We start from the raw sequence: 23,123 nt of genomic DNA on the forward strand, positions 1-23,123 counted from the left end.
GCACACACCCATGTGTGCCTGTGGGGGGTTTTCTTATATTTTATCATTCCATGAAACATGTTTGAAGGAAAGAAAAACAGAAACGCAGCAAAAAATAATAGCTTTCTGATGAACAAAATAATTTCTTTATTCTTTAGATGTGGGTTAAGTTTTTGTGTTCTTTTGGTTAACAAAAAGAACGAATTACTTTTGTGAGCTATAGTGGATAGAGGGAGGAAAGGGAAATGCAATAAATCTAGGCCTATGATGTAAGATAATGTGGTAGTCAAAAAATAATGCAGTCAAATATTCTTATCATCTGTATTACAAAGCATCGGCCGCAGTCAGAGAATAGGATCATGGGCAAACAAATGATAAAATCTTGGTCTCCATTCAGAATCTGAGGAATGTTGTCCCAGAGGTCAGGGTTGGTTGGGTTCTGAAAAGCCACAGTAACACACTCAGGACACTCTGGGCTACTCTTTGCCCTTTTATGTTTCATACCCTCCATTCACCATCTGCCAAGATAATCATTCCTGTTTGTAAAGTAAGAGAAATCCTGTCTGCTTTGCCTGCTTTGTGAGTTTAATGTGGCATTCAGAATGAGTACAATATACCTCTAGTGTTACCACATATAAGAAAAGTCAAGACCACCACTTTTGAACTGTTTGTTGGAGAACATATCCCTATATATTACTGTCTCATCCCCAGCTAAGAAAGCTTTTCTGAAATACACACATTATTTTCTCTAGATTTATACAAAACAAATATCCTCAAGAAAGAATGGTCAATGCCAGATGTAAAACGGGAAGAGCATTGGTGGCGACTGGCAGAATTCTTGGATAGCTGGAGATACACATAGCAGGAGAGGTAGGAAGGCAGGAGTCATTTGGTCACGTGACTTTGCTGACTTCCTACACCTGTAACTGCTCCAATGAGATGGGATGGCAGGTGCCAAGGAAAAGCTCCACATACATCCTGATCTATGGCTCATTGCTGAGCATGCTCACATCTGTAGATCTGTGAAAGCTTGAGCAAGTTAGGATTCTAACCCGAGTAACTCCCATGGAGGGAATGAAACTCACTCAGCAGTATGCTGAATGGATGGGGCGTGAGGGGATGTAGGGGTGACTGCAGCTAATCACGTCTTGCACAGCACAGCCTTGTACCCCTGCTTCACCTCGTTTTATGCGTTCACAATATATAGACATTAATTAGCAGATGTTCTCATGTGAGTTTCCAACCTTTCAGTGAAACAACCCGGTAGAAATGTCTTTGAGCCCTTTAATTACATTGAATCTTTGTAAAAAAAAAAAAAAAAAAAAAAAAAAAAAAAAAAAATGAATGTAGTAGATCATAAAACTCAGTAAGCAAGAAAAGTAGACCAAAGATTAATATGGCTTTTATGTCAAGACTATTCTGAGTTTATCTCTTTATTGAGGGAAAATTATATAGCAAGATGTTTCAGACTTCCTAGGACCCTGAAAATATCCCAGATGAATGATGCATTGAGAAACATTTTTAAAGTGTTAGTGTGGCTATGCTCAATTTATGTGTTAGTGTCCGTTTTCTTTTAAGTCAGTGATCTACAGATCCATTGTAATGTGTGTGACTGGGTTCGTTTTTAGAAGCTTCACAGGCAGGATTATAATAGGGGCTGATTTCTAAGGCGTTCTCACTGCATGGCCTTGGAGGAAAGCTCTTCTCGAGGTGTCCTCTATGCTACAGTGTAATGCCGAGTGTATTTTCTAGACTAAAGTTTCTTTCGCTCTACTAAAAACACTCTGACACGCATATTCTGCTCTTTGAACCAAACTACGTCTGACAAGCAGACTTATGTTTCTGGCTTCAGCGTTTAACTGACATGACATTATCCATGCTGCCCGCCCAGTTCTTTTCTAAGACTTGCTCACACACTTGAACTTCAAACCAGGCATGATGATCATTATTTCCCTGTGATTTATTGTAAGTTCATGTCACAATACTGAGTCTAAGGTGTAAAAGTAAAACGGTCACTGGCATTTTGTCGGGTTGCAGTCATTGTTATCCGAAGCTCGTAGGATCTTCAAATGTAGTTTAGCTGTGGATTTGAACTGTCGGGGACTTTTATGCTGTGGTATATTATCTAACTTGTGTTTTCAACATGAACAAGCAGGAGAAAGGGTATTCGCCTCCGATAATTTTACCATTTCATAAAAATGGTTTATATTTTACTATGAAGAACAATAAAAAGAAGTTTTTGCAAGGAACTTTTTATTCTTAGGAAATATCAGTCGAGAGCATGTGCTGTGCATTAAAGATGCGTGCGATTGGTGCTGACCTCTGGGGCATTTGAGGAATGCTGAACCAAGCTAATTATTCCATTCTAAATGTTGCGAGGAAGCAGGTGTTCAATATTCTATCTCCTAGTACAGTGTCTCCACAATTCCCAGGGAAGTACTAAAGAACCTTTTGTGGGTGACAAAGCTAGTGAACACCATGAGAATACAATTACATAAGACTGACGAGGCACATGCTTGTCTCGGTTGAGCAAGCAACTCTAGCCCAAACGGGAGATGTATTTCAGAAGACCCAGAAAGGACAGACAAAGATGGGACATAGTTTAATGGGGCAAGAACAAGAACTCTTGTGTACAATGGAACCTAGAAGCACTGTCTTCATCACCTGAAAAATCACTTAACAACAGGCATGATAATTTAGTTGGACCTCTGTATTTTGTAATTCTTGTATTTAATTTATATGTGTAAAGAAAGGGATATCAAAAGGTGTTAAAAAAAAGGAGATTATCAGAATCATCTAAACATATTATATTTTAAGGAACAAAATGAATTTTAAAAAGTAAAGCAGAAATTGAAGTGAATCCATCTTGAATGGATTAAATAACAGATTTGCCATGGCTGAAGATAGGCTAGGAAATATAGAAAACTGACAGAGATATACAGGATGCAATATAGAAAGAGAGAACTGTGAGGTCTCAGAGGTTAGCCACTAAAATTGTGTGTGTGTGTGTGTGTGTGTGTGTGTGTGTGTGTGAACAGTTCATTGACCCTAAAAGGGAAAAGTGGGGAAGATGATGAGAAGACAGCTTTTAGAGATATAGCAAGCAACTCTGCAGAATTAAATATTGCCAGTGTAAGAATTATACAGAATATTTTCTAAGATGTTTCTAAGAAAAATCTGCAAAGTGCCCAGAAAGATATTGTATAGGCCTGTGACTTCCTGCCTAAAGCAGTAGCCAGTGGGAGACAGTGGACTGACACCTCTGGGAGATGGTGGTCACCCAGAATTATTGGGTGGCTTAATTACTTTCCTTAACAAGTCATTTTTCTGGAGCCAACAAAAAACTCTGAGTAGGACGTCAAAGATGCTAGAAGAGTCCAAACTACAAAGGGAGGTAGAGCGAAGAATGCACTTGTAACTTTAGACAAACACTGTTCAGTTTAGAAACAGCAACATAGCTTCTAAGGTTTAAAACAAAATCCAAAGAGTGATGCTCATCATGAGTATCTCAGATATGGGCATGAGACGTGGGCAACCCAAGTGAGAGGCTCTAAAGTGTGTGTTGTTTGTATAAAGAAGAAAATGGTATTAATAACTGTACATATTTTGTTGTTTGGTTTCTATGGCTGATTTCATAGGGTTGTCACATGGTAAGAGAATGTTCTAACACAGTGAAAATAACAGCACTGGATGTGAATGCATCAATAAGCAGTTACTCTAAATGGACTCTAGTGAAAGATATCTTTGTTTTGTTTTACTTAAAACAGCGTTTCAAGTTTGCACTCTCACCAGCCATGAGTTATCATTGTGTTTTTGATTTTAGCCATTCTGACAGATGTAAGATGGAAGCTCAGAATTGTTTTGATTTACATTTCCATGATGACTCAGGATGTTGAACATTTCCTTAAGTGTTTCTCTGCCATTTGAGATTCTTCTGTTGAGAATTCTCTGTTTAGATCTCTACACCATTTTAAATTGAATTATTTGGTATTTTGATATCTAGTTTCTTGACTTCTTTTATATTTTAGAGATCAGTCCTCTGTCAAGTATAGGTTTGGGGAAGATTTTTTTTCCAATCTGTAGGCTGCCGTTTTGATTATTGACTGTGTCCTTTATCTTACAGAAGCTTTTCAGTTTCATTTATTAATTCATTTATTAATAGGTTCCATTTATTAATTGTCAGTCTTAGTATCTGTGCTACTGGTGTTATATTAAGGAAGTTGTCTCCTGTGTCAATGGGTTCAAGGCTATTTCCCACTTTCTCTTCTATAAGGTTCAGTGTAACTGGGTTTATGTTGAGGTTTTTGAGCCACTCAAATTTGAGTTTTATGTAGGGTGATAGATATGAATCTGTTTGCATTCTTCTGCATGCCACTATCCAGTTATGCCAGCATCATTTGTTGAAGATGCTTTCTTTTCTCCATTGTGTAGTTTTGACTTCCTTGTCAAAAATGAAGAGTTCATAGGTGTGTGGATTGGAAATCAATATTGAAGTTTCTCAGAAAATTTGGAATCAGTGTACCTCAACACCCAGAGACGCCACTCAGGATTGTACCCAAAGGATGGTCCATCATACCACAAGGACACTTGCTCAACTGTGTTCACTGTCATTGGACTTTTTGTAGGACTGCCAGACCAGAAATAATGACAAGGAGCTTATTATTAATTATGAAAGCTTGGCCTTTAGCTTAGACTTGTTTCTAACTAGCTCTTATAACTTAATTAATACGTATTTTTAATCTATTTTCTGCCATGTGGCTCTTTACTTTTCCTCAGTACAGAATGTTCAACTTGCAGCTTGCTCCAAGTCTGGTGGCAAAAATTCCTGTGTCTATATTCATCTCCTCTTTCTCTCCCTAGAAATTCTGCCTATCCTCTCCTGGCTATTTGTTGACCATTCAACCCTTTATTAAACCAATCAGGAGGCACCTTGGCAAAGATATGTCTTCATGGTGTACAGAAAGATTATCCCTCAACAGTTTATAGCAGCTTTATTTGTAGTAGCCAGAACCTGGAAGCAACCTAGATGCCTCTTATGCAAAAAATGGATAAAGAAAATATGGTACATTTATACAATGGAGTATTACTTAGCTGTTAAAAACAATAACATCAGGAAATTTGAAGTCAAATGGATGGAACTAAAAAAAAAAAGTCATTCTGAGTAAGGTAACCCAGACCCAGAAAGACAAGCATGGTATATACTCATTTATAAGTGGATATTAGCTGTAAAGTAAAGGATAACCATGCTACAATCCACATACCCACAGAGGCTAGATAACAAGGAGGGTCCAAGGGGAGACTCATGGATTTTCCTTGGGAAGGGGAAGTAGAGAAAGTTTCCTGGTTTGTCTATGGATGGGTGAGCATGGGAACTTGAGGGATCACATTGGGGGATGGGTGGAGGGGGAGAGTACTAAGAGAGACTACTGGAAAGAAGGGTTTATAGAGACTAGTAGAAGCCTGATCCAAGGGAAGCTTCCACTAGTCTATAAGGATGGACCCAGCTAAGATTCCTGGCAGCAATGGATGCATAAGCTGAACTGCCCATCCCCTATGAAAAGATTGGTGACTACCCCAGTAGTTATAAGGGAGCCTTCATCCAGTGACTGATGGAGGTAGATTTAGGAACCCAAGATGAAATATTGAGCCAAGCTCAGGGAGTTTTGCTGAGGAGAGGAAGGAGGGATTGTAGGAACTAGAGGAGTCAGGAACATCAAAGGAAAGCCCATAGAAACTGCTAGACTGGCCCATGGCATCCCACAGAGGCTGAACCAACAGCCAGGAAGCCCGCATGGCACCTACCTAGGCCCTCTGTATATATGTGGCAGTTGTGTGGCTTGCTCTATTTGTGGGTCTCCTGGCAGTGGGAGCAGGGCCTGTCCCTGGTGCTTTGGCTGGCTCTTGGGAGGCTATTCCTCATGCCAGACCGCTTTTCCCAGATTGAGTACTGGGTGAGGTGCCTGGTCTTATGGCAGTTAGATATGCCATGTTTTGCTGATGTGTATGGGAGGAATACTGAGGAGGGGTGGATTGACCTGGAGTGGGGGTGGGGATTGGGATGGGGAGAGGAGTGGGAGAAGAGGAAGGAGAGGAGGCAACTATCCAGATGTAAAATAAATAAAATTTTTTAAAAGAAAATGCCTCAGTATGTAGACCAGACTGACAACTTACTCAAAGATATCTACCTCACTCTTCCTCCCTAGTACTGGGATTAAAGGCATGTGCTTCCATGCCAGGCTAGTGAAAAATATCTTAACTTCAGAAAAACTCTTCATTTTAAGAAATATAACTAATCACATAAAATTCAAGTAAAGTAGTAAGTGATTTAAATATAATTAGTTTTTTTCACTGTAGGAGCTACTGAGTATTATAACATAGTCCTAAAATATTCATTTCACAAAGAAGGTTAATGATTTTGTGCTAAATTCAGCAAAATAGATAAAACTGCAATGAAGATTATAAATCCAAAATCTTAAGCAGGCTTTACACAATGGGCATATAGGAACAATTGGAGAATGTATATAGTACATGGGCTTCAGGCACAGAGCATTTGCTGACACTGACTGTGAACTCAGTTATTGTTTAGCTCTTGCAAAATTCAGTTTGTTAAGAAATTATATCCTTACTTGTAAGGTAATTAAGTGTTCAATATGTTTTTTAAATGACATATATGCACTTTAAAATATTAAAATTATATATAATCCATGGGTCAATGGGTAAAAAAGACTGAATTATAGCATTCAGAATTAATTAATAATTGATATGATATAATATTTGAATAATGGACTCACCAAAAGAATTAGACATTTGAATAAGAATAACTTACAACTCAATGTACTATTCAACAAGCACCCAATGAACACTCAAACTTAACAGTTGCTAAGTTCAAGGGAAAATTGTCAGTTGTGTTTGGAACTCACACAAGAAATGATTGTTCTTTTAATACTTAAAAGTTTTTCTAATAATTAAAGTGATATAACCCAGGCCTGAGATGGCTCAGGAAGTAAATGGACTTGATGCACAAAACGGTAGACCTGGGTTCTATCCCAGATGAGTACGTAAATGTAGATGGGCAAAAACAAGTCCACAGTTGTCTCTAACCTCTCTGCATGTGCTGTGGCACACATACCCCCCAACACATGCACACGCACAGCAAGCACACATACAGAGCAAGCACACATTAATATGTTATCAGGGAAGGATAACTAGGAGTCTGTCAAAATTAAATGCTCAGCATGACAGCCTAAAATATCCTTCAGTGAAAACAACACTTCTCAAATTTGGAAACGTTTTTACAACAGATATGACAGGAAAGGCAGTGAGAACTTTGAACCAGGGCTTCAGAAAAGCTGTTCATAAAGCAAGAAGAACAGTAATGAATAAGTAGTTCCAATGATGGACAGTCAAGGTAAAGAACCAAATATGTACTTTTTGTGTCATATGAGCAAAGAGACTGAGAAGTTCATACCTAAGATTGCACAAATATTCCCTCCATTTTTCATAGTGTCCTTCAGCTGTGCTATGATCTCTCCCTCCCTTTCTTTTCTCACTTTCTCTTTGGCACATGCATCACATGCGTACACTGTGATTTGTGTGTGTGTATGTATGTATGTATGTGCGTGCGCACCAAAAGTAAATATTAAGTATTTTTATTAATATCTTTCCACCTTATTTTTTTTTGAGACAGTCTCTCATTGGGTGAGAAATAGATGGATTCATCTAGAATGGCTGGCTAGCAAACTCCAGGGATCTGCCTCATAGGCACACGCTACTGTCATTGACTCATTTCTATGGGCACTGGGGATGAGTTTGGGCCTTCATGTATACATAGCAAGCACTTTTCTACCTGAGCCATCTCCTAACCCTACACCATTGTTAAAGACATCTTTTCATGCACTTAGTTACATTTTTTTTGCAGGTTGTTATTAGTTTCTGCCCACTGTACCCTTTGGTCCGGTAATACTAGCTCTTGTAACCTATCTTCAGTTGGTAAATGATATATATGCTCAAAATGATCACATCCTTGTTCATATTAGTAAAAACCTGGTAACATTCTGTAATAAAAGATATATTTTTAAACAATTGTAAGTGCATATGGGTATACATACAGCCAAATAAGTATATAATCCCATGTTATTTATACTGTCCCATGAAGAATAATCCAGTTGTTAGTAGTCACTAATATGCCCAGATTAATATTGGTATAGTATAAATAGATGCATGATACAACTAAATGAAAAGAGCAGCATCTTTTAACAAACATTTTCTTCGAACCAGTACCTTTGTTACAGCCAGAAGATATTTCTGATCAAAAAGCATTGTTGTGGGAAGAAGTAATAGGGAATTCTTAAGAAAAAACAAAAAAATTTTTCAACCCAAACCTTCTTTTCTGATGACCACATTTTTAAGAACCATAAGGAAACAAAAAGGAACAAATGAACTAAGTCATGACATGCCTCGATAATTTACATACAATTTCTTTAAAGCAATTATTAAAATATTTGTTCTATGCACTATCTTTGCAATTCAATAGTATATTACACTTTAGATAATAAATTTTAATTGGAATTACTTGATCTATATTTAAGTGCACAGTTTAAAACAGATGATAATAATAATAGAAGAAAAGGCATGCATTTGAAAACAAGTTGGGGGACACAGGAAAAGTTGGAGGGAAGAGAGAGGGGAAGAAATTGGAAAATATAAATATAGCACTTATTCTAAATTCTCAGACACTAAAAAAAAATGAAGTTAAAAAGAGCCAAAATAATATCTATATTTGTAACATGTCTTGTACCTGTATTTAAATTTATTCAGAACTAAATAAGATTAAAACTTGAGATGATATTTCTGTAGCCATGTGTTAGGTGTCTAATAGCCATGTGTGCCCAGTGGCTTATTAAAGAGTACAAACACACCCACCAAGTCACATGGTTCAATTACAGCCTTTAGGGTGGTTTTCTTCTTTGGATAGAGAGATATCAAAAATAATTCCTTCAGAATACAACTCAAAAATTACATGATGAAGTGCTAACTCATTTGCCATAGTCAAGCAGAGTGCTGCTTGGGTAGGAAGTTCTCGAAACACCCACAGCTGGATACTTTCTTCACCGCTTTGGCAGTGAACGCCCAGAACTGGTGAGAACGGAGTATCTTACTTTAGAAACCATGTCTGTTCTACTTGTAGGCATGGGACCCGTTGTGCTGGAGAAGTGGCAGCCGCTGCAAACAACTCTCACTGCACCGTTGGAATCGCTTTCAATGCCAAGATTGGAGGTATGGGACACTTCCAAGGATACACACAGGAGCCAGGAAGCTCTTGGCGAACTGCTTTTCGGGATCCTTTTCAAAGTAGCAGTGGGCACCTCTATGTGTGACAGGGCACAACTGCGGCTGATTGCACGGTGCCCATGTGAGAGATGATGTTCAGTACAATGGTGGACAATTGCCACAAGACTCCAATATGTCACAAATACAGTGTTTCAAAATAATACTTGAACAAAAAGAAATGTTACCCAGTAGTGACTACAGAAATGTGATCCGTTGATATACTAACTTGGAATTGGTCTTGAAGAACTTGCAATAGACACCTCTAACCACACTATCTCTGTGGAAGAAGCATTTTAAGACAGCCTTAAAAAAGAAAAGACATGTTTGGTGCCTAAATTTTTAAAAGGTGCCTTTTAATTGTAACTGAAATGCTGAACAGTAAAATCACTTCTTAGAATCCTCTAATGTTCCCACGAGTCCAGATTATGTGTATGTGTGTGTGTGTGTGTGTGTTTGTGTGTGTAGATAGATAGGCAGACAGACAGATATGCATCATGTTTGTGTTTTGTGTACATATATGCATATATGCTCATATAAATTCAAACTGCGGCACAGCTATGTTTATTATGAAGATCTAGCCCCCTATTTGTTAGGAAGTACAAGTCAAATTCAAGCTAGTTGATCTTTCCCCACTGATTGCTCTGCCGGTCTTTGCAGGAGAGCCCACTGCAAGTGTACTCAGAAGTACGCCTCACTGATCTCACTAAGCAGCCAATTAAAATTACCTGAGGCCTAACAATCAAGTCCAATATCTTCAGAAATACTTGGGAAACCAATATTGTTGACTGGTAGAATATCCTAGGTCTTTATTTTTTCATAAAAAACTTTCTTTTTTATTTTTCCTAAAAAATATTAAAGGAAATAATAACTTTAAGTCACATCATATCATGTTATTTAAATTGCTTCAGACTGACTTAAAATGTGGTTTTTAGATGAAGAAAATGAGCTAGAATGTTGAGTTGTATACTAACAACATATGTATTCTTGTTCAGTATTTCTGTTTTTCTTAACTTTAAAAAAAAATCACAGAGATACTGTTTTCTCAAAAAATAGTTTTGTTTTCCTGACAGTAATCAACTCAGGCCTCATAGTATCTAAGATAGCCTACATTGAAGTCTTATGTTTAAATCTGTGTCTTGGTAACCAGTTAAAAACTTGAAATCCTGCCGGGAAGAAAAACTCTCCTTAAAAGCAAATTAATCCTGTGGAAGTATAATTTTAAAATAAGGGGCTGGAGAGAAGGCTCAGTGGTTAAGAGCACCGACTGCTCCTCTGAGGGAACCAAGGTTGATTCCCAGGACCCACATGGTGACTCAATAATGATCTGTAAACTCTCACTCCAGGGGATCTGACACCCTCTTCTGTCTGCCAGCCATGCATGTGATGAACAAGGTATACATGCAGGCAAGACACCCACATCCGTAAAATAAATAATAAAGCTTTTTACATTTAAAACAATACAAGTCTCAGTGATGATATTTAGTGTAAGCTAGTTTTTCTTTTAATAAATTATTAAATGTTATGCTTTTGTTGTAAGTTGCCAAAATACAGAATAAAAAGGAAAAGATGGCATTTGGCGTATAATTTATGTCTTGCTATATTAGTGATTAGTTTTGAAAAACAAGGTTAATGCTTGATTTCTGTCTGATAGGAATGAGCTTAAATGACGATTAATGACTAAATGTTGCTAAAACATCTTGAGAGTTATTTGAAGTGTCAAACACATTCTCATTATTATTTGACTTGTACATAAGTTGGCAGCAAAGAAATCCAGTAAGTTTGCATCAGTCTACTATTATAGGTTATATGGGAAATGAGACCTAGGTAGCTTAGCAACTTTGCAGCTTTTCCAAAACTGGTAAGGTTAGAAGATTTCTACATCTATGAGTCCAAGTTCATCAATAGGGAGAAATTTAGAATTGCTTGAGTATCTTTGTCAAATACTCATTTAAAAATAGACAGGAAGGAAAGCAAGATTTGCAACTTTGGAAAAAGAATAGAAAATTTTAAAAAAAATTTGAATAAAATTTTGTTCTTTTATACACATTGAAACCTCCTGTCTCCCCAAGCTAGGCTAGCTTCTACAAACTGGTACCATTTTTCCAGAAAAATATTCACTGAAGTGTTGGTTAAAATATTTTGGGGGGCCTAGAGAGATGGTCAAGAGTGCCTACTGTTCTCACACTGGTCCCAACATCCACATGGTGACTCACAACTGCTTCTAACTCTAGTTCCAGGGCTCTCGGCTGTCAATTCTGGCCTCAGAGGGTTCTGGCACACATATGTCACACGTAAAACCCAGGCAGACATCTGCATGCACATTAGAATTGAATAAATACACAAATATGTTTTTTAAATGTATTCTTTATTCCCGTACGTCGTCTGCGTGGTGTGCTTAGGTATCGTCTGCTGGAGACGAGTAACCAGCTTGCTCCTTTCTGCTTTGCAGGCGTACGGATGCTGGATGGCGATGTCACAGACATGGTGGAAGCGAAGTCTGTCAGCTACAACCCACAGCATGTGCACATCTACAGTGCCAGCTGGGGCCCGGATGACGACGGCAAGACTGTGGATGGGCCAGCTCCCCTCACCCGGCAAGCTTTTGAGAATGGTGTGAGAATGGTAGGTTTCAGAAGCCTCTGGGCTGAGGATTTTCATGGGCTGACCTTGTAGGCATGCCATTATGCAGGCTAGAGGACTGCTGAAGCTCACGGGAGGCCAAGTGGCCACTGGAAAGACGTCTTGAACATTGGCGTTATGAGTTGTTTCTGCTCTACAAACAAACTCAGTCTCTGCTATGATGTGAACAGTATACTTGGATGTTTAGAGCCTCACAGAAGAAATTTATTAATTAATACGTGAATGTGGTCTTTCGAGAAGCAAATTCCTGGGGTCAGCAACTGAGTAGGTATTCACAGTCTCCATTTGGTGTTAGTAGAACATCCAGCAAGGTCCTTCTGGCGTCTCCCCTTGATGACACTTAGTCTCCCTTCTGTCCAGAAACAGTATTATTTTTCTATGGCACCAGATCTCCCTAATCAGGTAACTTAGCATTGTCTTTATGTCACTGAGTGAACATTGTTCCCGAAAAACATAGTTCCACAATCTAATAGAATATTTGCTTCAAATTACATATCTTAAACTGTCCTAAATTAAATAGAAGTAAAGATGTTAGAACTTATCTCCCTGGAGGGAGGAATGCCCCACTGGAGCAGGGCCTTACCTTCTCCTACTAATGAATAGAATTTGAGTTACATGAAGTATATATGTTTTTTGCATGATATCATTGATCTGGCCTGAACTTCCCTTGCCTTTCTTACCCTCTCATCCATTGTCTTGCGACATCTTCTACTCTTGTTCGTTGTGCATCAGGACATTCTGTTTCCCCTTGCCCTTCCCCCAAGTCCTTCCATCCTCTTCTAAAAAGCAGCATTGTCCCAGAATTCTCTCTAAACCCATACAGGAATCAACTACATTTAGCCCCCTACTCTGTGTGTACTGTGTTTGATAAAGACCAAGTCACATTTATATTTTATACCTCAGAGTTCGTTTTGACCATATTTTCCTCACAAAAGTTTAAGTCCCAAGAGTGCAGACCATGCCCTTTATACAAAATCATGGACTTTACAAAACTAAGAGAATGTATTGAATTCTGGTGAGCCCTTTATAAATGTCTGCTGCATCAAATGTAGTTTACTCCAAATGATGCTACCACAATGTTTTCATAGATTCAGCCCACACACGGAACAGTAGGATGCATTCAGCTGATTGGTGCAATGTTTGAACAGGACTAAAAGTCATACTGAGTCTTGTATAATTTTGTGAGTCTGGGTTAGATTTTTAGCAAAAGTCTGAGCTAAGCCATCCCATGGCTATTCCAAAATGAATTTGAGGGAGAAAACACACACTTTTTTTTGTATGCACTTTCTACCAAAAAAAAAAAAAAAAAAAAAAAAAAAACAGAAAGAAAGAAAAGAAAAAAATGATTGTGAAGACATTTTCTAGTTCTGTCCATATTCAGTTACTTTTGTAAACTTTTAATGAATAGATAATATTGTAACTGGTTGTCTAGAATTTTCCTTTCAAAGTGCCTTAAAATGAAATGAATACACCCCATGTCATCTGCTGATTCATTCCCAAACCTGTGGATTACAAATTACTATTATTATCCCAGCAGAAAGGCCATTGAGTTTAGTTCAAATCTTCCAGTTATGAGTGCCTTGCATCCATAAGAAAGAGCAACCTGAAATTCCTCAGTAATATGAAAATCCTTTTATTAATAATGCACATATCTTGTGGTTGTGGACATACATACAAAGAATGGTCAATATAATAGGGCGGCTGGCTAACTGACTAAGGGGCATGTGGCTAAGTAACTCAATGCTGAGAAAAAAGTTTGTACATCTATTTTTACTAGTAAGTTTGTAGAAATAACTATATACAAATAAATAACTATCAACAGAAATAAACTATAATCTTAATGCATAAAACAGATAAAAATGTGGCACTTTTTTAGACCCAGTCCAGCTGGCCTTGGTGAGTTCCCCATAGACCATCCACATTGTCTCAGTGTGTGGGTGCACCCCTCGCGGTCCTGAGTTCCTTGCTCGTACTCTCTCTCCTTCTGCTCCTCATTTGGGCCTTGGGATTTCAGTCCGGTGCTCCAATGTGGGTCTCTGTCTCTGTCTCCTTTCATCGCCTGATGAAGGTTAATATCCAGGAGGATAACTATATGTTTTTCTTTGGGTTCACCTTATTATTTAGCTTCTCTAGGATCACGAATTATAGGCTCAATGTCCTTCATTTATGGCTAGAAACCCATTATGAGTGAGTACTGAGTCTAAAAAAAGCATGGGATAAAACCGGACTCGCTGAACATAGCGGACAATGAGGGCTGCTGAGAAGTCAAGAACAATGGCACTGGGTTTTGATCCTACTGCACATACTGGCTTTATGGGAGCCTAGGCTGTTTGGATGCTCACCTTACTAGACCTGGAAGGAAGTGGGAGATCCTTGGACTTCCTACAAGACAGGGAACCCTGACTGCTCTTCGGGCTGCTGAGGGAGGGGAGTTGATTGGGGGAGGGGGAGGGAAATGGGAGGCGGTTGCCAGGAGGAGGCAGAAATCTAAAATCAATCAATCAATCAATCAATAAATAAATAAATAAATAAATGTGGCACTTTGACTTTAGAAGTGTTTCCTTTCTAAAGTTTAGAAACAGATCATGTAAGAAAACATTCGAACCCAAAGGACTATTTAGAAATAAATAATGTAGAAAAATTAAGCTCATTTTAAATGCAAAAAATACATTTTGTTGTGGCAATTCATATTCAAACAGTATATAAGGAATGAGTTTATAATAGATTTACCCACCCAAATAGTCAGTAGTTGCTAAGTACAGATACAACATCATACCCATAACCACATTAACCTGACAACTGGGAACATTTGAATCTCTCCATGGATCCCATGGGCATCATTCCAGGGCAGTCCATAGAAATAGGGCTCATTGGTTTTATTTGTTTCGAAATTTTTGAAAATTTGCAGTACCATGATTTAGGGACTGGGATAGATCTCAGAAGGGAAGCATGTGCTTGGCATGCATAAAGCCTTAGGTACAATATCCATCACCCAGAAACCAAAAAGAATAAGGATAGCATGATTTATTCAGCATTCCTTTGAAGATCTTCTGAGGATTAATCAGAACAAAAAGGGACTTCAGATTTAAGATGAGCCATTAACTTTTAGAATTGAAGTAGTAGCAAAAGCAGTAACTTTTCAAAGGGAAGATCTATCTTCTGGTTCATCGCCCACCTAAATCTGAAATGACAGCAATAAACCATTGAAATAAGACAAAATGGATTGGATAGTGTTTTCATGCCTTCAGTAGAGTGAAGCTTTCAAGTCAAGCCTAGTGTTTCTCGTTTACTTCTGACTTTAAATCAAATACCTTGCTTCCATTTCCTCTTCTAAAGTGGTGTGATAATAATGTCCTTCTCATTCACAGAGAGTTTATGAGCATTCAGTGAGAGAGCAATCCACAGTAAAGTACACTGAGTATAGTAAGGACTCAGTAAGAAGCATGCAGAGAAGAGGTGTCTTCCTCAAGAGTACTGTTAATATCTGCTGTTAGCCCCTCATCCTTCTCTCCTAGACCATGCCCCGATTGCAGAATTTCCACTCATCTGCTTGCTATTTGGAGCAGATTAGAAATAACATGGCACAGGTCAGCCCAGGTTCTCTGAGCTTCATAGAGGTCATTTATGCTGTTCCTCCTCTGTCTATCCACACTACCAATTCCACTTGCTCTAAACAAAAGTGTCTGCAATGTAAAGCATCTGCAATTTTACTGTGATTCTCTGTTAGTGAGCACAGTGGGAATGTGGTGTGTGTGTGTCTTTGTGTGTGTCTGTGTGTGTGTGTATCTAGTCTCAAATTGTTTATTTTCCCAAAAGATGTTTCTCTAGATAGCTATGAGTATACCATTAAGTATTTCAAGTTGATATTGGGTAGTTTTTATCAGAAAAATGGAAATTTTGACTACTTTCTTATGAAGAAACCTAAAGCAAAACCTAAATTTTTCTTCTTTGAGGTCTGATAGAATATAAGTGTGCTATTGAGTGATTTGAGGACCTAAGGAACAAAAATGGGTAAAGAAATGCCTTCAGCTAACCAACTAAAGACTTGTACAGCGACCTTAAGTCGTTTTTGCCCATTGGTGTCCTTGCCACTTCTTCCACGTCCTGCATGAATTAGAACGATTTATCCTCACCCTCTTGAAGCTTAGTGAGTTACCGCTCCTGAAGTATTGTAGATGAATGGTGAAGAACACCTAAAATAGTTCAGTCCCTACACATATCAACAAGACAAAATACAAGCAGAGAATTGCCAAGGATGTTTCAGCTGTGATGCATATAGCAGGTGAAATACAGCCGGTAACTGGGAGGGGCAGTGCTACTTAAGATGGGAGAGGTAGACTTAGAAGTACTTAAGGTTGAGGAGGCAGTAGCTGCAGACTTAAAAGATGAGCCAGTCATGTGAGGACGTGGAAGAGGAACAGTCTATGTAGAAGGAGCAGAAAGCACCAAGAACCCTAACTAGCAAAGGGTTGTTGCAGTTTATTTCTTAGACAGAACAATACTTCAGGCAATCGGAATAGTATGAGCACAAAGTGGTAGAAGTGTGAAGTTGGCTAAGACCAGCTCAGGCGGGGTTTTTAAGTCACACAGAGGGTTTGCATTCTATCCTGTGACAGAAAGCCACTGGGTGTTCAAATAGAGCAAAGGTCTTGTAGACATGCCATCTGTCAGGTGAAGGATGGAGGACAAGAATGGGAGATTGCAGTGGTCCCGGACAGCATTAATGCTGTGGCAGCACTGACCAGACCACAGACCGCTGTCCAGATCAGACATCGGGAGAGAAAAGGACAAGTATCCACAAATCTATTCCCAGGGGAAATAAATACATTTTGCTCAGGGCTTCCATGTATTGGATCATGTCCATCCTTTCTGCTAACTAATCAGAAACATACCAAATATTGAATTTCAAAATGCACCCCATTTGCTAACTATAAGATAAATATTTGACTCAGTAGGCTGTAACAGTGATTTCAAAGATTTTAACAAAATTAAAATTGATTCAGTTTAGAAACAATGTGCCAAAATTGTATCAGCGGAACTGTGTTAAATATACCATATCGTACTTGACAACTTGCTTGCTCTCTTTCTCTCTTTCTCTCTGTCTGTCTCTTTCTCAGAATTGCATATTATTTGATGTCAAGTGTAATTGTAATTTTTAGGATCACATAGTTTGAGCTATACTCAATGAGTGGAAAGGTGATGATGATGTTGACAAGGAGGAAGAGGATGGAGGCAATGATGATGTCAATGATAGCGTGAACATTTACTATTTTGGCCAGTCTATTCACTGCCGCCCTTCATCTAAGCCCAAAATGGGCTCTTAGTGGTTTTTTTGTTTTGTTTTGTTTTGTTTTTGAATTTTCAAGACAGGGTTTCTCCATAGTTTTTGGTTCCTGTCCTGGAACTAGCTCTTGTAGACCAGGCTGGCCTCGAACTCACAGAGATCCGCCTGCCTCTGCCTCCCGAGTGCTGGGATTAAAGGCATGCGCCACCAGGCTCTTAGTTTTTAATCTAGACAATGATCTTGTTAGATGGGCACTATTCCCCAAGTCTTATAAGTAGAGAAAACAAATCTATCGTAGCTATCCAAATCAGAACAGAGGCCTCAAAGCACTCCAGTGAGTTCGGATGTGTGTTCCCATCTGTCTTCTTTGTCACATCTTCCTCTTCCTTAATCGTGGTTTCCTGTTTCAACTCTGTTATCAAATACACATTCACGCAGTTAGTTCTCTTATCTTAGAAAGAGTAAGTAGATCTGGAGAGATGACTCAGTGGCTAAGAGCACTGGCTGCTCTTCTAGAGGACCCGGGTTTAATTCCCAGCACCCACATGGTGGCTCACAACCATCTGTAACACTTCCAGGGGTCCAGCATCTTCTTTAGGTTTCCATAGATATCAGGCCATACAAGTAGTCCACAGACATGCGTGCCATCCAGAAATGCTCACATATAAAAATAAAATTAAAGAAAAGAATAGGTGATGAATCTCTGTCATCTCACTATGTATTCCCTTCTTTTTCCTTCCTACATTTCTTTCCCCTTCAGAGTGAAATCCTTTGTGGCCTTTGCTTGCATTATCCCTTGGAGCCATTTCATCAGACCTCACCCGCTCCCAGAAACACATTGAGTCTGCTTTGTCTCATTGACCTCCAGGCTCTCACCTAACTTGTAACAGGGCACCCTGCCTGCTCTTCCTAGGCACCCCAACCCCCATGCCCCTTTAAACCTCCATGGTGTTGTACTTGTTCATCTTAAGATCATCTCCTCCATAAAGCTTCGGAGTCTGATTACATCTTCTCATGTATTCTCAGAGCAGTCTTCACACTCAGAGGATTTAGTGAAGAAAGAATGAATGGCTGAGGAATATGTGAATGGATCACATGTCTGTTTGCAGGGTGTATTCAAAAACCATTGCTTTAACCATTTATAATGAACCCGAACTGTTACACATGCATGATAAACCATGGTGGTTAAAGTACCCAGAGTCTGAAATACAGACTCTCCAATTTGGAAATGTTGGTTCTAATTCCTTTTTTTAAAAAAACCTTATTCGGGTTAAATTAGTTAACCTGTAGGATCAGTTTGTTCATCCAGTCAATGAGGCTCTATGTTCCTTAGAAGCTCCCTTAGAAGATTCCATTAGAAGATCATATTTTAATGCCTGTGAAACACACTGCTGAGTTCCTGACACAATGCCAAGTCTCTGAATGTTATAAGGTTTAACCCGATTCACACCTGAAATGTGTAAGGCACTAAAGATGAGCTGCTGACTGTGTAATGCCATGAGAGTCTGCATGGTCCCACATGCCTGGGTTTAATCAACTCAAGATTGCTGAATGATCTCCTGGAACTCTTTGGGTAACTGTTAATGTATGGTCGGCATAAGTAGAAGAGAATACCAAGAGAATATTTTCTTCATAAAACTCAAAACATAATGAGGTGGGAATCAAGTTCTTGTTTTATTTTTCTGCCAAGTACTTGAGAATTACCATTTATTTATGGTTTCTTTGGTGACTTGAAAGTACATGAAAGGGTTTGAGTTGTCTCAAAGTAAAGAAATGTGCTTAACTTTATCTAATGAAGGTTTTCAGTTTAACCATATATAAGCTTTCTTTTTTCTCTGCCATTTCTTTCTTTCTTTCGCCCTCCCTCCCTCCTTTATTCTTTCCCTCTGGACTTCCTGTGGAGTCTTGCTTTGTACCCCAGGTTAGACTATGTACCCCAAGCTAACCTCAAGCTACATCTTCCTCATGCAGCTTCACACATGCTGGAATTATAGGCATGCACCAGAACACTCAACAAAACTTTCACCACTTTTTAAAAATTGCTTTGAAATTTGATTTCATTTCATATTTTGTAGAGCTGTTCTCTTAAAGTTCCGCTAAATTAGTTAAATCTTTGCAGTCATAACCTTAGGACTGGAAATGACTTGGTTAATTCAATTCCTGCCACTAATGTATTTCTTTATGTGCAACAGTCTTTGATCCCTGTTTTCCTTGGGCTTCAGCCTACTCACCTATTAAGCAATTTCCTATTACTGTTTGCTGGAAGTCTCTGAATCCTCCCTCGTGCTCACAAGTAGAACATCCTTCGCACAGACTTCTCCACAGGATGCTTCCGAAACCTCCCAGCCAAAGCTGTGGCTTTCAGTTCTGCATGAAAACTGCAATCGAGGAAGTATTTCTGTACCTGTGTACTATCTTCATTCCCTTTAAAGTTCATCAGTGCCTCCCATGACTGACAAGGATCACTCTAGGATTTTAGCAGGGCACACGGGGTCTCTCCCATTCTTGCCAGGGCTTACAGAATAAGACTTTGCGTGTCATCTTTTAAAGGAATGGGATAAAAAAAAATCACCCTGTCACCATTTGCCCTTAGGTGGCTTTGACCCAGATCCGTGGCAAACAGTAGCTATGGAGACATTCGTGGCCTCATCTTTTTAGCTGATCCCAAATAGGAAAATGATTTCATGACGTAAGTGGCACCACAGACAGTTTTCAGTTATTGATGGCACTGAGGTGGGCGGCAGAAGAAGAGGCTGATAGCGCAGAGTTTTCTCTGATGGACGCCATTTGTCTGAGTGTTCTGCCATGCTCAACACTTTCCTAGGTGGCATGGAAGGATGAATAGCACTTAGCCCTTGTCATGGGGAAAGTTTCTGTGTAATGGTGAGGAAACATCTAAAAAAGTGTGAGCCTGGTAGGAGAGGATAGAACGCACAGCACATAGTAACAAAACCTTCTTGCCTTGGAGCCATCCTGCCCACTTTGGGTTATTAAAGTTTAATACGACTTGTGAGATTGGTACAGTTGTCACTTATCAGCAGCTGTCTGACATGCTGACAGCATTTCCTGACAAGTGTGCTCAATAATGTTCTCTCAAAACAGAGGGGGAAATTGAAATGGAATCTTTTCTGTATTCAGGAAAGCTCATTTTATGGTTGCCTTGTTGTTTCACTCAAGAAAGTTTGCTCCAGTACCCACTCCATGCTTAGCATTGGTTTGCATTGTCTCTGCACCCTACCCTTGGAGAACTCACGTAGTGCACTGTGAATAGTTGAGGACCACATCTTGCAGAATTCTCTTGGACTGGGAAGATGGCCCAGCATTAAAAACACTTCCACATACCAGAGTTCAAATCCCAGCATCCCTGTCAGGAATCGGTAGCTCACAAGTAACTCTAATCTAGGACTAGTTAATCAAGTGCCCTCCTCTGGCTTCTGTGAACCCACGTGCACACACACACACACACACACACACACACACACACATATAATAAAAATAAGTAATAAATAATTTTTTAAATCATGAATTTTATCTGTCACTTTATCTGCAAGTATATTTCAAGCCCAGGGCAACTTTTTTTGAGCATTTTTGTTTGGAGAGATCATTAGAGCATTCAGTGAATTCCACTCAGAGCCAATGTCGAGGACAAGGAATGAGAGTCTGGGAACTCAAAATCTTGGCTTGTTATCCTCCTGTTGGAACTGTAGTGCTGGTTCCGTCTTCACACAAATGTATCCACTGGTCCAGTTCTTCAGTTATAGCTTCTTCTCAGAAAATTAACACATTTTCCGGTTGAGTAGATATGTAGAATGTCTGGTGAAGGCACAGGTCCTTCTACAAGCACACATTGTCCATTGAAATGCAGATGTCACACATGTATGCTCTTAAATCTTTTAAATTAAAAACATGTGTTCACCAAGAGGAGAGAGAAGAGATATAATGATGCACTTATATAATAAGAACAGCAATAGTGATCGTAATAAAATTAACTGATTCCACCAGAGAGGGATAGATTGTTTTTCTTTGATAGACAACCAACTATAGGAAGATTGAGACCAGTTTGCATTTTAATAAATGTCAGCTTGCTTCTGCATTGGCTGTTGAACCTTGTAAAGTTATAAAATGATTTATGGATAGGCCAACACAGATGAAAGAAATTATTTAAATTTGATTTGACTTAATGAGAATTTGCTCTATCTGGGCCTGTTTTTAAAACTTGCCTCAGGATTTAACTATACCTGTCTGGAACTCTGTGTATATTTATAAAAATTAAGAAGTGACTTGTCAAGTGTAATCAATTTAATGTCATCCATTTGTTAAACAGAAGTCTGTCTTTCATAAATACATCTGTGGTTTTAAGTTCTACAATGATCACAGTATTGCCCAAGGCATAAGTATCAAATTTTGATTACTATATTAGTGAATTTTACCTAGACATCTTTAAGGAAAGGAGCACAAATCTACAGTAACCTGATCTATGTAAAATTTTCAAAAATGCATTGCTGCCTTGTTTATAGCTTTAAAGAGGTGTTAGTATTTATCTAATTAAATTAATTGACAAACTGATTCTAAATTACTTTTTTTAGTTACTTTTCTCATTTCTGTGACAAGTACTTGAAAACAGCAAACTGAAAGAAGGGGTTGACTTATTCTCTCTGAGGGTAGGGCAGTCTTGCTCGGGAGACTGACACAGCTGGTTGCATTGCATCCACGTTTCAGGAACAAAATGAACCTGGTTGGTGCCCAGCACTTTGCTTTTTATTCATTCTCAGACCCAGTCTGTTGAATGGCTCCACCGCGATTCAGAGTGGACCGTCTCTTTTCTGGTGAATCTTTCTGTAAATACCGTTGTAGACATATCCGAAAGTGTGCCCCCGTGGTGTCTCTACCGTGGTGGCTCTACATACCATCACGCTGACAGTGGAGATTAACCGTCATGTGGCCCTGCATCAGCAACATATCTACAGGAATCCTCTTCTCTTGGTTTGCTTGCTTCTGTCTAGAGTGACTGCTGGCCTAACGGCGGAACAGATAAATGTTTCAAAACTTTTTTTTCTATGTTTCTAGAATAGCAAAAGCATACAGATGTTGGGTTAGGTGAGCATAACGTCCATTCTAAACAGCCATTTCTTTGTTTCCAAATGTAAATTTTGGGGAGAACACATAGGTGCATTTCCTCTTACTCAATATGAGAGCCAGTCAGCAGAAAATATAGGTCACTGTGTAATAAACAAAGATAAATTGAACTAGGCCTATATGTTCCTATTGCTTAGAAGTGTATATGACTTGTGGAATCAAATTTGTAATGCACATAGTATGCCTATATCGCTCCTTATATGATAAATATAATCCAATGGAATGCTCAGAGCTTTTTACAACACGGTTGAAATTCTGGCTCTGGTAGCATCATAGGAGTGCACAGTACATGGATGGCAAAGTTAGGAATGTGGGTGGCCACTAAGAAGCTTAACTTTGGCTTATACTCAGATCTCATGTGAAATCTTTGTTTTTTTTTTACTGTTGGGTATTCATGTTGGGTATTATATGGCACGTCTGTGCATGTTCAGTCAAAATGTGGTCACAGAAGTGGCCACATCAACAAAGAACTATGTCTTTGAGTGTATTGAGGAGTTATCATCCAATTCATATTGAGCAACATCCCAAACTTCACAGTGTTGGTTTCTTTCCTTGTCAGTCTTTTAGAAGGTTCAGGACTTTCAGAGAGCACAGGCCATTGTCAGTTTGAGACAAGACGTGTTGCTAAATTGCCAGCACTTCTGTTTCCCTTGGGAAAGACCACACTCCTGTTCTCTTTATTGGAGCCATTGCCAAGACCCAGTGACATGGCTCATCTGATGGATGACTGTTCAGCCTGGCAGCTGATCTCTTC

At 39.0% G+C, this 23,123-nt stretch overlaps 1 protein-coding gene across 2 annotated transcripts in view; it reads left to right on the forward strand.

Annotated features, from left to right (window-relative positions):
• Pcsk5 (proprotein convertase subtilisin/kexin type 5) overlaps positions 1–23,123 on the forward strand; it is a 409,270-nt gene that overhangs the window by 158,196 nt on the left and 227,951 nt on the right. For both annotated transcript variants that reach the window (XM_057777813.1, XM_057777814.1), the window contains exons 6-7: positions 9,167–9,255; positions 11,759–11,931. In XM_057777813.1, coding sequence (XP_057633796.1) covers positions 9,167–9,255; positions 11,759–11,931 — 262 coding nt within the window. The remainder of the gene's footprint in view (positions 1–9,166; positions 9,256–11,758; positions 11,932–23,123) is intronic.

The sequence above is a fragment of the Chionomys nivalis genome, chromosome 8 (genome assembly GCF_950005125.1).
Source record: "Chionomys nivalis chromosome 8, mChiNiv1.1, whole genome shotgun sequence".
NCBI classification, from domain to species: Eukaryota; Metazoa; Chordata; class Mammalia; order Rodentia; family Cricetidae; genus Chionomys; species Chionomys nivalis.